Here is an 18,818-nt window from a genome sequence, read left to right on the forward strand (position 1 = left end):
CTTAAAAGAGGACCACAGATGTCAGGGGTTATGTTGAAATAGCTCTTCCCGGCCATGATTTCTGTGCATGTGTCGCTATGAGTCTATTGGAGCTTGACTTCTCTGTGTCAGTTGACAAGTCAATATGTTTGGACAGTGTGTGTGCCTTTGATGAAGGTACAAGTCCCTCTAGACCAGGGCTTCTCCCCCAGGGGCATTTTGCCTGCCAGGAGACATGCAGTGATAGCTGGAGACATTCAGGGTTGTCATAAGTGGGGTGGAGAGTGCTCCTGCATGCGGTGTGGAGAGGCCACGGACGCTGCTAAATGTCCTATGAGGCACAGGACAGATGCCACACCAAAGAGTGAGTTGGCCCAAAATTGCCCGTAGCGTTGAGGTTAAGAAACTCTGCTCTCTATTTATGTTAGAGTTCCTCATAAAGTCTAACCCCACATTTGATACCGGATGCCTCCACGGAAGTGGGGGTAAGAGGAGGGGGCTTCAATATAATCTGAGTAGCTAAGCTCAAACCTCCTGGTGCCAAAGACGCATTTCGAAAGCCTCCAGTGGACTCAGGAACCACGCCCTCCCCGTGTTCAAAGGCGGGTCGAAGCTGCCCCACAAGATGTTGGGTATAAAGGTGCCTTTAATTGACCTCTTTGCTGGTACAGGGTGATGACGTGGTCAGGAGTGGCTATTTGATCTCCAGCTATTCCAGAATTTCCACTCTTGTGCCAAACATGCCTCTCCAGACTGCTGTTCTTTGCTCTTCCTTAAACTTCCCTTGAATTTTCGTCTAAAATACTCATTTCTCAAAGGTAAGACCTCTTGATTCTATGTTAGAGTCTTCTGTAAAGATACACAGTTCATGCAAGTTGATGATAAAGAAGTTGCTCATCATCCTGTACTTTCCTGGAGTCTAACAGTGGATGGCTTATCTCGGGCCTGTATTTCAGCCTGGCGTGCAGAGGGGAATACCCTCCTATCAGGGTTTGGGCAGGTGTTTCCAGTGCCGTGCTGACGTGTGTGAGCTAGTCTTTATTTTCCTCAGAAAGATGATTTTAGGGATGCTGCTTTAGGAACTTCTGTATTTTGGGGTGGAAGGTGGCTCACGTCTCATGTTCTCGTCTGTCCTTAAGCCAGGCCGTCTTCAAGTCAAATTGCTTATTATCGGGAATGCCTGATTTTTAAATGTTTGAATTCATCTTACTTGCCCTTAAATCTACCTGTTTGCTGTGGGTACTATTTATTTTTTTAAAGATTTTTATTTATTTATTCATGAGAGACACAGAGAAGGAGGCAGAGACACAGGCAGAGAGAGAAAAAGGCTCCCTATGGGGAGCCGGATGCAGGACTCAATCCCAGGACCCCGGGGTCACAACCTGAGCCGAAGGGAGATGCTCAACCACTGAGCCCCTCAGGCACCCCTACTATGGGTATCACTTAAATTAATATCACAAAGTCCTATGTTCCTCACATTTCTTTCTTGTGAATGACATTCGTCAATCACATCTGTAGCCTGATTGATTTCTGGAGGGTAAAGATTTGTCCCGTGGCTCTGATTTTAAGGAACATTATATCTTTTCTAGAATGTTAAACTCATAGGCAGGCGGACTAAGACCCGGGCCAAATAAATGGGTGAGAATCTGGAAAAAAATATTACTTCCATTTATTTAATCACCATATTCTATTCCTAGTGTATATTGCAGCATTTGGTTTATTTCTTATTGGTGAGGTGTTCTCTTAGTTAGTGAACACAGTTCTTGAGAGTAAAGCTCATTTTTCCATGTCACTATTTATCCTGAGCAAAAGCATTTTAAATTGACTGTTCAGAGAGCACATATAGATACACCTTTTTCTTTGCATAAGAGTTAACTTGGGATTTTTCACAATTTATTTCTACGTGGCTGAGAAATACATAAAGGATTAGTCGTTTTGTTTTCAGTATTTTTAGAAAATAATCAGTTGATATTTGCGGTGTGTTGTGCTCGTGAGAAACACAACTGGTTTTCCTAAGAGGTACTTCGTTGGAGGTGGAGGTGGCCGTTTCCTTGGTGATGATATATGGGAGATGTTTCTGTGATCTCAGGTCCTTGGTCTGGCCTGGATCGCCAGTTCTGAAGGATGGTGCGGAAAAGTGGATACATTTTCCCCGCAGGATTGCCATGGACTTATGCCTGGACACTTTGGGAGCTGGACTTAATTCCAGAGTACAGTAAATTAGAAATTATGTTAAGTGTGGGTCAGATCTGGGCCTGTGACAGCCTTGTTGGGCTTTCTGGAGCTCCACGAAAGGGCTCTGCATTCAGGAACTAGAAACAGCATCACCCCGGCTGGGCCCCAGGCAGCTCCTGTTCCTCTCCCCGCACCCCCATCCCCAACCAGCCCCATGGCCCACGGTCCCCGCACCAAGGCTGTGCTGCTTGTTATCAGTCCTCTCCTGGCCACGTGACTCTCTCTCTCCATTCAGCTCAGAAGCAAGGCCAGGTCCCCACATATGCCCACCCCCACCCCTTGGGCACCAGAGTCTCCTAGACCCAGCCCCACCCCCACCCCAATTTCCCCCACTCTCCTTTGGCTCCCACCTTTCAGCCTCCAGAGTCTCTCTCATTCTCAAAATGGGAGAGACCAACGAACACGTCCCCCTGCCCAGGCCCTCCCCCTGGTCCCTCCTTCCTCCTGGGCTGCCATCTGCCATTTCTTACACCTGTCCAAATCGCTGAAAATGTTTAATTGTAGAATTTTAACAATGGCATGCAATAGCCGGTGTTTTTCCAGTTCCTGGGCCTGTTGTCTTCCCTCCACCTGCCTTGTGTAACACGAGGTTCACACCAGCCTTCTGGGGAAGCTCGTGAACGGTGGCTTTTCCTGTTTCTCTGAGCACCCCTGGTCTGTCTTCACCCCTGGTCTGTCTTGGCTTGTTGCTGACACACCTCTCACTCCCTACACGTTGGAGCCCCGTGATTCCTCTGGCATGCACGCTCCCATGTTCCTAGCGCCTTAACCCAGGTGGCGCTTCTGACAGCGCAGGTGGGCCCACTGGTCACCTCCTCCAGCGCTTTCTGCCAGTACTTCCAGTGCGGTCCAACCCAAACCCAGACTCACCACCTTCCTTAGAAACCCCAGGGGATTGAAAGAAGTGTGGTGAATTGCTGAATAGTACCTAGTTATTTAAAAAGAAAACAAAGGGACACCTGGGTGGCTCAGGGCGTGATCCTGGGGTCCTTGGATCGAGTCCTACATCGGGCTCCCCGCATGGAGCCTGCTTCTTCCTCTGCCTGTGTCTCTGCCTCTCTCTATATATATATGTCTCTCATGAATAAGTAAAATCTTAAAAAAGAAAGAAAATTCCTAAAGACATTCCATTTTAAGAGAGAGTTTCTTTCCTAATTGCTACAAAAATATAAAATGCTTAAGATCAGTGAGAGATTTTTTTTTTAAGATTTTATTTGTTTATGCATGAGAGACACAGAGAGAGACAGAGGCAGAGACACAGGCAGAGGGAGAAGCAGCCCCCCCCCACCTCCTCCAGTGATCACACCCGGAGCCAAAGGCAGACGCTCAACTGCTGAGCCACCCAGGCGTCCCAAGATCAGCGAGAGTTAATGATAACCTGCCAAAGTCTTCCATTTATCAGGAGAATCATCCACGCACCCATCCATCATCTCTGAAGTGCCTCCATGTTCCAAGGTGAGAACACCCTAACACCCTCCCGTTCTGGAAAGGCCCGCTCCTAGTGGAGGGGAGGGTGAGTATCAAGTCATCAGCAGCTGAGAGAATCAAGCATGTGGTTATATGACACCCAGCACAGTGAGTGCCCCAGAAGCAGGAGAGCTGTATATATATCTATTAGAGAGAGCCGGGGTGGGGGGGGGCAGAGAGAGAGTGAGAATCTCAAGCGGACTCCACGTCCAGCATGGAGCCTGACACGGGGCTCGATCTCACAACCCTGAGATCCCGACCTGAGCTGAAACCAAGAGTCAGATGGTCAACCATCTGAGCCACCCAGGCACCCCAGCAGGAGCTGTTTTTATACTGGAAACTAGCTCACTCTTCTTTTCAGCCACTCTTGCTCTGGATGCTCCTGTCCACCGGACGCCGTCTGGATTCTTGCCCACGAGCTATGTTCACTGCACCATGGGGTGCAGCTTTCTCTGCAGAGGCGGGGCAGGGTCTGGCCCTCATCAGATGCTCCTACCAATGCCCTAAGTCCTTCTGGGACAGCTGGGTAGGACATTGACCTAGGTGTGTACGAGGCTTGGTCAGCAACCCTGGAGTGGCAGGTGGGGTGACTGGTACAGGCTAAGCCCAGGGACACAACTGAGGACGTCCACCTAGCCTATCTGTTGGCTATTCCCAGCGAGGACTCCTGGGTGGTGGCTGGGAGGGGGGACAACTCTGTATGGTGCTGTGCCCTGGATGCTAACTAGCAGCTCGGACTTCTGGTAGGGACTCGGGTTAGTGAGCCCAGCCTCGCCTCATTCTTCTCATGCGGGGCTGTGGGCACGTTACACAACTTTTGTGGGCCTGGGTGTGTGTACAAAGTACTTTATAAACTCAAAGGTGCTGTGCAAGTCTGGGTGATCATTTTAATATGAGGTGTTCTGTGACAGTCCAAAGAATCCATGTAAAGTCAAAAAAAGTAAACTCAGGGTTTGTAGAAATAATTAGAGATGTTTATTGTAATCCATAGGAATAGGGATTCATGTTCATGAAAAATAGCCGTTATGGGTGTGACTTAGAAAAATGGTTTCAAGTCAGTCATCTGCCTAGAGGGGACGCTGAGAGCGCCTCCCCCTCCCGCCCCCACCGTCTGCTCTGTGCTAGGATCCCAGGAAGGGTTTGTCTCCGTGGTTCTAGCGCTTAGAACCAAACCGCAGGAGGAGGCAAAGCTCGTGAATCTAGCAACAGGCCGACACCATGGAGATGAGTCAACCAAGTTTGGGTGTGGCCCCGTTGGTTAAATGTTCTGGCATTTGCTGGTTAGCTACGATTCTCATGTTCCCAGCACAAAGTAAGACAGCTCTATTTAGCTTTGGTTCTTCTCTCAGGGGTCCCTTAAGAAATTAAATCCCCTGCACATAATCTTACTGTACAGCAGAGAACTGCTTTTTGTAGATGTTGGACATTTAACTTGTGTCAAGAGGACACAGAGGATCACAAGCATGGTGGCTGGTAGGAATGCCTGAGGCGATCTAGAGCTTTCACAAAACAGACGGCAACCCCAGGCCTGAGTAGTGACTGCATGTCTGCAGGTCCTTAGCTGCCTGGCAGCTGGGAAGGGACCGGAAACTCGCGACCTGTTAGAAGTGACACCCTCACCAAAAGAGGGTGAAACTGGGAAACTGAACCAATGTTCTTTTTTTTTTTTTAGAGATTTTCATTTATTTATTCATGAGAGACACCAAGAGAGAGGTAGAGACACAGGCAGAGGGAGAAGCAGGCTCCTCACAGGGAGCCTGATGCAGGACTCGATCCTGGAACCCCGGGATTACGACCTGAGCCAAAGGCAGATGCTCAACCACTGAGCCACCCAGGTGCCCCTGAACCAATGTTCTTAACCTCATAGGTCCTTCTATGAGGACCCCAGGGGAGCACGGGCCCAGTCTAGGTGGATGGCCACCCTGTTCCTGAGCAGCCCGACCTCTTGCCACTCAGCCCTTTTTAAAAAACTTATTTGACAGAGCACACAAGTGAGCAGGAGTAGGCGGAGTAGGGGAGGGTAGTGGCGAAGCAGAGAGAGAAGCAGCAGCAGACCCCCCCCCCATTGAGCAGGGACCCAACCCCAGGACCAGGAGATCAGGACCTGAACTGAAGGCAGTTACTTAACCGATTGAGCCCCCCAGGAGCCCCCCACTCAGCGCTTTCGAAGATCCCCTGGGTTCCTCCTGCTAACCTTCCTCAGGATGGAAACCCAGGGCTTCTTAGCTGCTTCCTTCTCACCTGACACTCTCAGGTGGCTTTAATTTCGTCTTCTTCAAAGGAAAGGGTGTATAGTACTGTGCCAAGCTGCCTTTCAAGCTGTGAGCATGGGGGAGAAATGCGTCTTGGAGTGTGTCCCATTCTATCCAATGTCACTTCTCACAGCCACACTCCTGTCTTTGACGTCCTCATGCACTTTCCAAAAACAAGTTTGTAGGTTCTAGTCATTCATCCTTATAAGTGGCCTTGCTATGAGTTTAAAAAAGAAGAAGAAGAAGAAGCCTGTTTGGGAAGGGGGCTTCAATGAGGAGTCCTTTCCATTAGAGACCTACTTAGAATCTTATAATCAAAATTAACAGAAAGCAGCTAGACTCTTTACAGTTTATACTTGGGCCCCAGGATCTATATAATGACACCAACAAGCATGATTCAGGCCTCTACTCACAGGATAGACTTTGACACTTGTCCTGTGGCTGGGAATGGTCTGAGGCTTGGCCATCTCACAGGCCGGCTGGACTGGGACACAGGGAGAGGCCAGTAGTAGCCTCAGCCTCCCATCCGGATGGAACTAGAGCAGCAGTTCTCTTGAATGTGCTACCATTCAGGGGAATAAGAAATCTCCTGGGCACTATTATTATTTTATTGCTGGTATTGTTAGTTTTTTCCTAGGACTGTAAGTATTCAGGTAGTTACTTCTCACTCCCTGACAGTGTCCTGCCACCCAAGGCTTCTGCAGCCAGCCCTTCCTGAAGTTTCTCTGGTCATCACATTTCTCAGCCACTTGAACTCGTGGTTGCCTCACTTCCTTCCTGCTGTAGAGGACAGGAAGGCCTGGGCACTTTGGATGGGGATTCTGGTGACCAAGGGAAGAAAGCACAGTGGCTGCCCAGCAGTGTTGGCTTGCATTTCCATCAGGTCAGCAAGGCTGCTCAGCAGGGTCTGCCCGTGGGTGCCCGAGGTCCTCCCCTATACCTGGGCACTCTCCTTATCATTAGCCTACTTCAGATGAAGCTCAAGACACAGGGCTAAGTAACTTGCTCTGGATCCTACAATAAGTGGCAGAGCCAGGAATTGAACTAGGTGCTTTGTTGTTGTTCTCTTTAAGATTTGATTGATTGATTGATTGATTGATTGGGGTGGGGAGGAGCAGAGGGAGAGGGACAAGTAGACTCCCTGTTGAGTGCAGAGGCCAAATTGGGCCTCTCTCCCACGACCCTGAGATCAGGACATGAACCGAAATCAAGAGTCAGAGGATTAGCAGACTGAGCCACCCAGGTGCCCCTGAACCAGGCACTTTAATTCCAGAGCCCATTTCACCCCTCTCCTTGCGTGGTTTCATGGATGGAGCTCTTCCTAGAGACTGGATGGCGGCCTGGGGGTTGGGGAGAATGTAGGTGTCTTCCAGCATCTGTTCCCTGTGCCCTGCTCTGGGAGATGTGGTCATAGTTGAGGATGGCAGGTAGCTCTAGAATTTGCCTGTCTAGATTGGAATATTCGAACTGAAAACTCAAAGGGGCTATTTTAGCAATGGTCTATCCTTCGCATCTGTGAAGTTACTACTAAAATTGTAATTGCTTTCCATGGTACATTCTGTAAGTTCCATGTTTGTTTATGCAGAACAGCTTAAAATTATTTTCTCCAGCGAATTTAACTTTCAAGAACCAAGAATCGTAACACAGCACCATAATGAAGAAGAGAGCCGGGAAAGAGGGTAGGCATTGCAATCTCTTTGAAAGGCATCGCGGAGAACCTACGATGCCGTCCTCGGAGCCTGGCGCTGGGTTCACCTGGGGAGCTCCTCCCAGACTCCCTCCAGCGGCCCCTGGGCCCCGCCCCGGGTCAGGTCGCCCGTACCTCCTCTGCCCGGCCGCCCCCCGGGTGACCCCTTCCTTTCGGAGCCCCCTCCTCTGCAGCCCGGGCTCAGGGCAGGGTCGGGGCGCGCGGGCGGCGAGAACTGGAGGCCGCGGTAGGGAGCCCGCGGCGTGCACCTGCGGGCTCGCAGGACTTTCTGGAGCCGCCTTTGCAGAAGGTTAGGCCGAGCCGTGCCGTGGGCGGTTCCGGTGTGCAGGCGGGAGGCGGGGAGGTGGTCGTTCCGAGACGGGCCTCCAGGTAGGGAGGAGGCGGGGGCGGCGGGGGCGGGCCGGGTCGTCCCGGCCGGAGGAAGGCGGCCCCCGCTCTCCGCTGCGCCGGCCCCCCCGCCTGCTGCCGTGCTCGCGCTCGGGGCGGCCGCGCTTCCCCGGGAGGTCGCCGGGCGGGAGCCGCGGGGAGCTGGGTGCCGAGGGCGCCGCGGGCGGGGGCGGGGCGGGGCGGGGCGGCAGTGGGCCCCGCAGGCCCCGCCCCCGAGGCCCCGCCCCGAGGCCCCGCAGGCCCCGCCCCCAAGGCGCCACAGGCCCCCGCTCCCGCAGGCCCCGCCCCTAAGGTCCCGCAGGCCCCGCCCCCATAAGGCCCCGCCCCCCACAGGCCTGGCCCCCTCCCCAAGCCGACCCCCGCCCCGCGTGCGCTCCCCCGGGACCCCCCTCTGCCCACCGCGCCTCGACTTGCCCTCCCCGGACTCTGGGCGCGCAGCCGGGGCGGGTCACCCCCCATCCTCCATCCCCCGTCCCCGTCCCCCCTCCCCCCCCCGCCTTTCCGGTGTCGGCGGGAGCGGGGGTTGGGCGGTGACTGATAACCGCGCAGCTGGGGCTCGGGGCGCGCGGGGCGGACGCGATGGGGGAGGCGGGGCCGGGGGCGGGGCGCGCGGGGCGGACGGGACCCTCGGGGGCGGGCGGCGCAGGGGCGGCCCCTCGGCCCCCGGTCCCGCCCCCCCGGTCCGGCCCCCTCCGGTCCGGCCCCCCCCGGTCCCGCCCCGCGGTCCCCGCCCTCGGCCACCTGCGCCCCGCCCCGCCCCGGCCGCGCCCGAGCCCGGGAAGGGCGGAGGCGGCCTCTGCTCCGGGAAGGCGGCCCCGGGCTGCGCCGCGCTGCCGGGCTCCGGGCTCCGGGCAGGGCCGTCCCGCCGCCCCGGGGATGCGGATGGGGATGGGGATGGGGATGCGGCTGCGCTGAGAGCCTCCGGCCGCCGCTCCGAGCCCTCGCGACGGTGCCTCCCGGCTGCGCGCGGGCGGACCCAGCGCCCGGCAGGATGAGCAGCCCCGCGGCCGCGCCGCGCGGGGACATAGACTGCCTGAGCCCAGAAGCCCAGAAGCTGGTAAGAGGAAAGCACGGCCCGAAGCCTGCCGTCCCGGGCCCCGGGGGCAGGTCCCCGCCGCAGCCCGGCGCCCGCGGCCGTGGGGTGGGCTCCGCGAGGCCGGCGCGCCCCGGGCGGGAGCGGGCTGGGGGGGCCGCGCCCCGAGACCCCCGCCCGCCGCTCCCCTGTCCGGCCCCGGGTCCTGCGCGCGCTGGAGTCTCCAAAACAACAAAACCTGGAAACGGGTGCCCCAGGCCGGTGGTGGCCTCACCCTGCTGGTGGCGCCGCCCGTGGCTGGGGTGCTTTGGAGCCCTCACCTGCCCCGGACCTTGGGACCCCTGCGGATTTCTCTCCAAATACCTCCGGGGACCCCCATCACCAGATCCACCCTGGCTCCATCCTGGGGTCGCGTCTGGGCAGGAGCCCCCATGCGTGGGATTTTGCAGTTACCCAGCTCAGTACCCAGTGCTGGGATCACGTGTGTGGGGGGGGGCGATTTGGCTTTAAAACTGTACAGGGGGTGAGGTGGGAAGGTTTGTAATTACCCATTTCGGGGCAGTTTGTGGTCGACTGAGAGTGGAAATATATGAAGGCAAGAGGGTGTGCTTTGGAAAAGGCCCCGGGAGCTCAGTGCTGCAGAGAGACCCAACGTAGATTTTCACTTTACCTAGCTTTTGTGGAAGCCTTGATAGAAGAAGTGTGAGCCCCCAGGGCACCTGGTGGCACAGTGGTTGAGCGTCTGCCTTAGGCTCAGGCCGTGACCCCGGGGTCCTGGGATCGAGTCCCGCATCAGGCTCCCTGTAGGGAGCCTGCTTCTCCCTCTGCCTGTGTCTCTGCCTCTCTCTCTATGTCTCTAATAAATAAATAAAGTAAAAAAAAAAAAGTGTAAGCCCAACACAATCACTCCTTCATCAGGCAGAAATTAATCATCTACTGGGTATTTGTGGAGGATCCAAGATAAATAAGAGTGCCCTGACCTTGGGGAGCTTACTGGTGAACACCAGGGAAAGGCAAAGAGATAGACTCTGATGAATCCACACTGGAAGGCTACCTTCCTTGCTGAGTACTGTCAGGTGGATATATTTTTAATGTCTGGGTCAGTGTGCTGCTTCTTCTGTGCCTCCTGCTGTGAGCCAGACCTTTGGAGCTGGTTCCTGCCCCTTCCTCTGGCTGGTGTGTCTAGGGCCCCAGGAGCCCACAGAGAGGTCCTTGCGTCACCACCAGGGAAGGGCCGTCAGAAGAAGGAAGGACGGGAAGGTTGCTGGGAGATGCTGGCGTTCTGCAGAGCCGCCTCGGCGAACCATAGATGGCAAGAGCAGGGTACTGCTAACCCTGGGCAAGAGTTGAGCTCAGAGGGACGGAGTGCTGGGCAAGGAGCCCTTGACGGAGAAAAGAGTAAACATGGAGAATCAGGATATGGGGACGGGAGGGACAGGCCATCAGAGGAACAAGAAGTAACACTGGCGCTCCGTGGCACAGGCTGCCAGGTTCCGTTAACCCTTAACCCCGTGGATTAGATCTGGTTGAGATGCACACTTCATAGAGGTGCCCTGGGAACTGGTGTCAGGAGAGTCTGGAATGGGCTTTGATTGAGGTGCTCCACTGTACCCCCAGTTCCAGGATCCAGTAAGCTCTGGAAACTGACAGTTGGTTTTCTTTATTTTTTATTTAAGTTTGTAGCTGATGGGAGGCTATTTTCCATCTTTATCCCCCTCATGGTAGATGTTCATACATTTCTCTGCAGCCAGTGAAAGTCCTTGTTTGAGGTCTGTTACTGTGGTGACTACAGATTATGGGGTGTATGCAACTTCTTGCCCTTCTAAAATCTGAAAATGTTGAATTCTGAAACATAGTTTGGCCCCAGGGGTTTCCAGTAAGAAATTTTGAACCTATAGGAGTTTTTTTTTCTTTCTTTCTTATTTTGTTTTAGTAAATAGCAGCAAAAAGTATTTTAGAATGGGACATGGGAAAAAGAAGTGAAACCCAGTCCTCATTTTATGAGGCTAGTGGTCTGGTTAAAAGGAAGTGCTGAATGAACAGTTGAGGGGCGCCTTACACAACAGTGAGCGCTGGCCCTGGAGGTCTGTGAGAGGCCAGTGTAGAAACCATACATTTCTTTGACTTTTGTAACTTCCTCGTGTTTATGATGGGTTGTGTCACCTCTGGTCTCTTTCCACATACTGATTAGCGCTAAGCCCCTACATCCCACGGGTCTCGTCCTGTGGCAGCCCGTCTGGGTGGAATGTGGACACAGTCTCCCCAGGCCCATCTCATCATTATAAGTACCTCTACCCAGGTCCCCGGGTCTCGGCGCGTGGGATCATTGACCAGCGTGCAGGTGCAGTGCTTGCAAAGGTGGAAGGCCCTGCTGTAGCTCAGCCTGAGACTTTGAGCCCTGGAAACCTGGCTCCTTTCAGATGGGTCACTTTCCCCAGTACTTAAGATATAAAACGAGGTAAGTAGGGTCTTTCCTCTAGGGCTGAGTGTCCCAGTAGGGCAGAGATGGAGACTAAATTTCCGTTTTTGCTTTGAGTTACTTTCAGTTCAGCCTGAGCTAATACAACACAGCAGAAGCCTCCTTAGCAAACAAAAAAAAAAAAAAAAAAAAAACCCCAAAACCCTGCAGTCTAAACTGCCACTTAAACTGAGCACAGGAAATCGAGTTATTTATAGTTGCAGAACTGTTCTCAAGTGAAGTTGATTGGAGTATTACCTGATTAGGGGTTCTTATCTAGTTTCTACAGAATTCTGAGGCCAAATGGTACAACAGGTTTGCTCCTCAAAAGGCAATGTTCAGGAGGAATTTGTTATCCCTGAAAAATCAGGCTATGTGACTCAGCAGAGGCATTGTTTATGACGAGTTACTCAGTGTTTCCAAGTATCTGTTCGTATTTAAAAGTATTAATCTTGGAACCTCAGAGGCCATAAGGTTCAAATTATAATCTGTTATCGAAAGAAGCCTGTTACGCCCCCACTATAGGTTGGGGATGTTGTAGGGAACAGAGGGGTTTTTTTATTAACTACAGCTTTTTTTTTTTTTTTACTCTGGGCCACCAACATTTTAGTTTGTTTTTTTAAACACAGAGGCTCATTTTCGTGGAATAGGTTTACTGAATTTTCATTAGACTTTCTAGATAAAATATTAGCTTCTTTCTTCCCGGTTTGTTAAAGCATATTTTGACTACATTCATGATGTAACAATTCAGAATTGCCATGCCTTTGATTGAGAACCACTACGAAAATCCCCTTCCCTTGGCCAAATCCCAAAGTACATAAACAACAAACCCAACAACAACAACACAAATGTGTATTCGAAGACTTATCCGTTCATTTGGGCGAGGGCCAGAGATCAAGTGGTTTTCTCCTTAATACAGTAACTTAACAATTTTAAAGTCATATAAGTGGTTTTGCCTTGAGTCTAAAAAGCCCAACCAGTTTGTAGTAGGGAAGTAATTTATCTTAAATTACTGTGATGAGGACTTTTAATTGTAACCGAAATGTTTGATTTGTGTGTGTGTGTGTGTGTGATCAAGCTTGTCAAAGTAACATCATTTCTGGTCCTTTTTTATTTTTTGTGGCAAATGGGTATGCAATCTTCCAGGGGGAAGAGAAGTACAGAGTGGCCCTTTGATGCGGGCTGGGGACCTCCTCTCCCTCCTCTGAAATTCCCCCTTGCACATTCTCCTGGTAGGTGCCTCCTGGTGGGTGCCTCAGCTGGCATGTCTTCTCTCGGTGCTTTTAAACCCAATCTGAGCTGAATTCGTGCTGGGTGGATCCCTAGATGCTAGAGAAGACGCTGTGTGAGTATTAGTGGTGGGCAGCAGCCCCACACCCCTGCCGTGTCAGCCCTGCTGGAGGTTTTCTGTAGGCGGCTTCCCTAACCCTTGCCAGAACCTTGTTGGGTTATCTCCACGTACAGATAAAGGGGAAACTGAGGCTCAAAACAGTCAGGGGACTTTCCCAAGTGCACACAGCTTGTAGGTGGTACAGGCAGCTCAGACCTCAGCCTGATGATTCAGAGCTGGTGCTGATAACTATCACCACTGTATACAGTTCTTTGTGGAGGGTCTGGCCAGCAGCTGCTGCTGCTGCTGCTGCGTGGCTGCTCTGAGCTGCTCCTTTGCAGCCTCTGGGATCTCACATCCCCCGCCCCCTGCCACCACAAAGACTGCCTCTTAGGACACATAGCCTTGCCCCCAAATGTGTCTTGAGACATCTTCATTTTATCAAACATTCCCTTTCTCTCTCTGGTAGCTTACAAACAAACAAAAAAAAAACCTCCCTCTCTCTCTTTTTTTTTTTTTTTTAAAGATTTTCTTATTCATTGGAGAGAGAGCAAGTGAGAGCACAAGCAGAGAGGAGGGGTATAGGAGGAGGGAGAAGCAGGCTTCCGGCCCAGCAACGTGGGGCTCCATCCCAGGACCCCGGAATCATGACCTGAGCCAAGGCAGATGCTTAATGGGCCGAGCCACGCAGGCGCCCCAGACAAAAGAACTTTCAGTGGACTTTATTTTTCTAAATAAGGGAAAGAAGAGTAAAAATGAAAGAGCCACAGAAATTTCGATTTTTCTATTTCTGCAGTGCCCTACCTTTGTAACTGTTCCATGTGTCAGCGTCCCCCAGGAGCGCGACCCCACCCTGCCCAGACAGACTAGCTCACTGACAATTGAAGTGATGGTTCTGTTTCTCTCCCGGCTGGTTCCAGGAGTGTCACTGGAACATAGGAAAGGTTGTAGATGGTTGTGCACCGCCTGCTGGAGGAGAGCCCTGGTGCTGCTGGAGTGTCCAGCCTCATTCTGAGAAGGAACAAGTTCAGTGTTTCATGACACCTTAAAATGTGGGGTTTGCAGAGAAGACCGTGAGCGGAGTAGGTTAAGGTGAAAGGAGTGGAGCCCAGGTGCGTTGCCGGAGGGAGCCTGTCACGTGGAGGGCCAGCCGCACAGGTGGGGCCACGCCGCTCTCACCTGTTGGTCACACGGGGTTCTTTGTGGCCGTCATGCTTTTTGTCGTCCCAGCATGTTGAGGCTACTGACGGAAATGTGAACCTTCTCTCAGCTCAGAAAAAAAAAAAAAATGTAACAGGCGTTAACAGCAAGAGGAGAAGTTTAGCCACATAGAGGATACTGGGCAAGGTCTCTATTCATCGCATGGGTCTGAGTAGTTGCTAAACTGAAGGTTGTGTTGGGAAGTCTGGGTGAATGTTAGTAGTTGTGGCTTTCTGTAAAGTAATGTGAATAATGTTATTCCTGAATCATAACCAGTTTGCTACTTCAGTATGCACCGTGCTTTTAAGAAGTTTATTATTCAGAAAAGCCCAGGTGCGCGGGTGGCTCGGATGGTTAAGCATCTGCCTTCATTCAGCTCGGGTCGATCCCAGGGTCCTGGCACTGAGCCCCGCGTCGGGCTCCCCGCTCAGGGGGAGTCTGCTTCTCTCTTGCCCTCTGCCTCCCGCGGCTTGTGCACACTCTCTGGCTGTCAAATAAATAAATAAAAATATTTTATTTTATTGTAAGATTGTATTCATTTATTCATGAGAGACACAGAGAGAAAAGCAGAGACACAGGCAGAGGGAGAAACAGACTCCACGCAGGGAGCCTGACGTGGGACTTGATCCTGGGACTCCAGGACCACGCCCTGGGCCAAAAGCAGGCACCAAACCACTAAACCACCCAGGCATCCCAAATAAAAATATTTTGAAAAGAGAGAGAGAGAGAAGCAAAGTCAAGAGATTTCTAGCAGCAAAATGGGGAAAGAGAACTGACAGTCTCAGGGTCGAAGTAATTCACTCCTGGTATAGAGACGTGGGATTTTAGAAGTAAAGGAGGCTCCTGGAGGTCACACAGCCTGGCTTCCTCATTCCCTATAATGAGGGCTAACGTCCCAAAGTGATATCGTTTCCAAAAAACAAACTGTTAATTATAGAGAGCGCACTGATGGTAACAAGGAGTGGGGGTAGGGTTAGGATGGAGGAAACAGGTGATGGGGATGAAGGAGGGCACTGAGCGGGACGAGCGCCGGGTGATGAATGGAAGGGCTGAATCACTGTACTGTACACCTGGAACTAACATGACGCTGCATGTTAATTACCCTGGAGATAAGATAAAATTAAATGTAAATAAATAAATATCGCACGATGAATAACAACAACAGAAAGGCGATGCAGTTTGTCAGAGCCCACGTGACTGGTAAGCAGTGAGCCAGAGCCGGAGGCTGGGTGTTGAGCCCCTGTCGGGGTGGCCTCGCCGGCAGAAACCCGGAGCCCTGCGGAGAGGTGGCGCCCGACGCTCTGGGCTTTCCCACCAGGTCCCCCGGTCTGGGCCCCTGGAGGCCCACGGCCCAGGCCTTGCAAGGTAAAGGCCTCTCTGAAGGCTGGTGTTTGGTCTTAAAATTCCGTGATGATATCGCAGCCTACTCCAGAACTCGTTGGAGTTGGTTCTGGTGGTGTCTTAGATGATGTTTCTGTATCGAAATCCACATTCTGTTACTGCAGTGTACCTTCATTTTATTTCTTTTCAATGCAACCGTTGAAACATTTTATTGACTGAAAATGTGTGTACCATCTAAAACCTGGTGTTTAAGACAACCAGTTAAGCTTTAGTTTTGTGGGGTTTTGTTTTGTTTTTTTTTTTTTTGAAGATATGTTCATTTATTTGAGAGGGAGCATGCGTGACAGCGAGCGGGGATGGGGGAGGGAGAAAGAGAATCTCAAGCCGACTCCCCACGGACTCGATCGGAGCTCGATTTCACGACCCTGAGATCAATGCGTGACCTGAGCTGAAATCAAGAGTCGGACGCTCAGCCAGCTGAACCATCCAGGCGCCCCTAAACTTTTAGTTTTCAACTTTCTGTTTTCCAAACTTTCAAGTCAGATGGACAAAGTAGGTCTTGTTTAGTTTGTGGCTCACACAGCAGCCCCCAGCCCCGTGCCCTTAACCTGTGGCTGGGCTGTTGGGACCGTGCAGCCGCGCCCTAGGGAGGCTCAGCTCCCCTGTTCCACTCTGCAGTTTTCAACCTGTGGTTCTCAACCCTGTCAGAGCCAACGCCCCCTTTTTATAACAAGTTTTTAACATCCTCATTGCTAACCTGAAATGAAATTCATGTGTCGTAAAAGCAAGTCGATAGAACTTCAAGTCAATGTAATGTTTCAACGGTTGCATTGAAAAGAAATAAAATAAAGGTACATTGCAGTGCCAGAATGTGGATTTTGACACAGAAGCGCTCCAGCCCCGGTGTGCCAGGAGACCAAGGGAGCGGTCACAGGTGCGCCAACGCGTGCCCAGAGCCATGCTGCAAACACAGACAGACGCAGGTGTGTGGTGCTGAGACCCGGACGCCACGTGTTATGTTGCTGTTGGTGACCTGACGTTCCCAAGTGGTCACTAACTCTTGAGAAAGTTCTGAACAGAGCCAAGCATAATCTTCCCTCCGTTTTAACGCCGATGGCATTCCTGGAACATCCAGTGTGTGTGAAAACTGCACAAAACGTATTTTGGTTTTATGTGTAAGTTGGAATCCGTTTGTAGATCTGAAAATTATGAGGCGATTTCTTCTGTCTGAATAGCCAGTGGGAAAGTTCCTCAATATGCAGGCCCGTCTGAACCCAGGATGCTTGGCCTGCCGTGCGCTGCCCCTTAAATGCCGTCAGTGCCTGCTCCGATCACCGAGACATCCCAACAATGCCCCCCACGTTTCCAAAATGCCCTCTAAAGAGTCGGCCCTGCCCCCATCAACAGCTGCAATCCCAGAGCATCCTCTCCTCCCTGCTGACAGCAGTTGCAGGCATGGCCATGAAGGGAACGTATGCCCCCTCATCGGGGGAAACGTACAGTAATTGTGCCAGAGAGGGTTTTGGGAAGATGAGGGTGTCTTTTGAGACGGGCATAAAGTGCACATCGCGGCTGGAGGGACACAGGGGCGGTGGGTGCAGGGTCCAGAGGCGGCACGAGCCGCTGTTGCTGAGCTGAGCTGCCGGCTTCGCACCTTCCCTGCAGTCGCCTCTGCAGGAAAACACATCCCTCGTTCCAGTTGGTTGCTTTGAATAGCACCCCGTCTTGAGAACCTACTGCGCACAAGGGATTGGGGGTTTACCCAGAAAACAAAAGTTTCTGGCTGTTGCCACTTCCTGTAGCAAAGGCCACTCTGGAAGAAGGGACTGTGTGTCAGCCTCGTGGTTACTGTGCTCAGCGTCCACTCCAGGCGGGACCTGTGCCCCGAGTTAGGAGGCGCTCACGTGGGCCTGCGCACGCGGCCTCCCGGGAATCGGAGGCTTCCAGCCTGCCCCGTAGTCGGGAGCGTGCTCCTTTGTCATTCTGGGGAAGAATCTCGCATGGACGGAAGGCTCTGCTTGTTTCCAGACAAAACTGGCCCTTTGTCACGGCTTGGGGCTTCGGCGGCCTGACATTCCTATTGCACTCACAGGAGCGGACCTTTCCCTGGGAGCTCGTGAGCTGCAGTTAACGTTATGCGGCCTGGGAGAAAAGTCTGGTTTTTCAGTTCTGCTTGCTTCTAAAACCTAAAGGCCAAAAGGAACGCGTATGATCAATACCAAAACTTCCCCCGAATTCGAGAAAGCTGTGCCGCCGACAGATGGCTTGTGTTTCTGAACGGCCCACGTGGTTCATTTGCACTTTACATCTGAGGACGCAGAACAGAGAGGTGGCCGTGGCCGGGGTCCCCGAGGTGTGGCCATGGCCCAGCCCTCTCTCCAGTGACCCCAGCGGTGTTCTCAATGCATGGTGACCATCTCCTCCCAAACACCTGTTCTAGAACGGCAGCCTGTGCCGTCGCAGAGCATTGCCATCGCCGGCCTGCCGCGTGCCCTGCATCGCAGCGAGGCCGCTGGCTTCTGGTGCCCTCACCTCGGTGCCTTTCCAGAGCCCGGGGCTTTCTGAGCCTCACTGGAGGAAGTGACACACGCATCTCAGTCCCATTTCTCAAGAATTGTTCCATGCAGAGTTCTGGGACCCCTGGGACTACTGCACACTTGAAGAGCAGAATGAGAACATTTTCTGGGGCCGCAGGATGACAGGTCTTGGGATATAGAATTCCACACTGTGCTTGATCCCAGGAAAGCTCAGGGCACATACAGACAGAGCCAGATTTCCCTGACGTGGCGTGAGGCTCTTAAGACAGTGGCCGCATCCTCCTCCTACAGCACCAGACCTTGCTCTCGGGACTTCTGTGCCCCAGAGCTTATCCCCTTCCTGTTCTTTGAAGGTCATCACACGGGGGCCTCCAGGTAGTCAAACGGGTAGGAGCTGACAAGGAGACGGGCACCCTTAGAGCTCTTCAAGCCCCCAGAATGTCCCTGGGATTTGGGTGCAAGGTATTGGGGCTGCTGTGTGGCTGCCCCACCTGGGCTGGGGCCCTCGTGGGGGGCAGACCCTCCACCAGCCGGCAGGAGCGAAGTAGAGGGTGGCCGGGGCGGCAGGGGGGCAGGAGGCCTGTCTGCTAGGCCTCCCTCCTGGTGTCCTGGGCCACGTCTTCTCATGGGGTGCTCCTCAGCCTCCGTCCCCTGGCTGAGCATGGCTGTCCCTTGCTCCTGCCGGCACCTTGGAACAGCTGGTCTGTCACAGCCTGGACTGTCTGGTGCTCCGAGCGGGAGGCCTGGCCACTCAGGCGGGCACGGGCGCTTCTGGCTGTGGCCCCGCCGCCGCCTCCGTGTCCTGCTGGAAGGCTGGACTCTGGAGCTGGAGCCCACGGAGGCTGTGAGCGTAGCCCGGGCCCCCGCCCCAAAGGACTCCTGCTTCCACCC

At 52.9% G+C, this 18,818-nt stretch overlaps 1 protein-coding gene across 50 annotated transcripts in view; it reads left to right on the plus strand.

Moving 5' to 3' along the window:
• Window positions 1-18,818, plus strand: part of LRRFIP1 (LRR binding FLII interacting protein 1) — a 139,347-nt gene that overhangs the window by 52,539 nt on the left and 67,990 nt on the right. For 2 of the 50 annotated variants that reach the window (XM_049101021.1, XM_049101024.1), the window contains exon 1: window positions 8,809-9,085. The exons of 45 other annotated variants lie outside the window; for them this stretch is intronic. In XM_049101021.1, the coding sequence (XP_048956978.1) occupies window positions 9,020-9,085 (66 nt within the window). In that variant the 5' untranslated portion in view covers window positions 8,809-9,019. Of the gene's footprint in view, window positions 1-8,804; window positions 9,086-18,818 lie in introns of those variants that run through there. 3 more of the 50 variants (XM_049100990.1, XM_049101003.1, XM_049101027.1) reach the window with 3 other exon arrangements.

The sequence above is a fragment of the Canis lupus genome, chromosome 25 (assembly GCF_003254725.2).
Source record: "Canis lupus dingo isolate Sandy chromosome 25, ASM325472v2, whole genome shotgun sequence".
Classification (NCBI taxonomy): domain Eukaryota; kingdom Metazoa; phylum Chordata; class Mammalia; order Carnivora; family Canidae; genus Canis; species Canis lupus.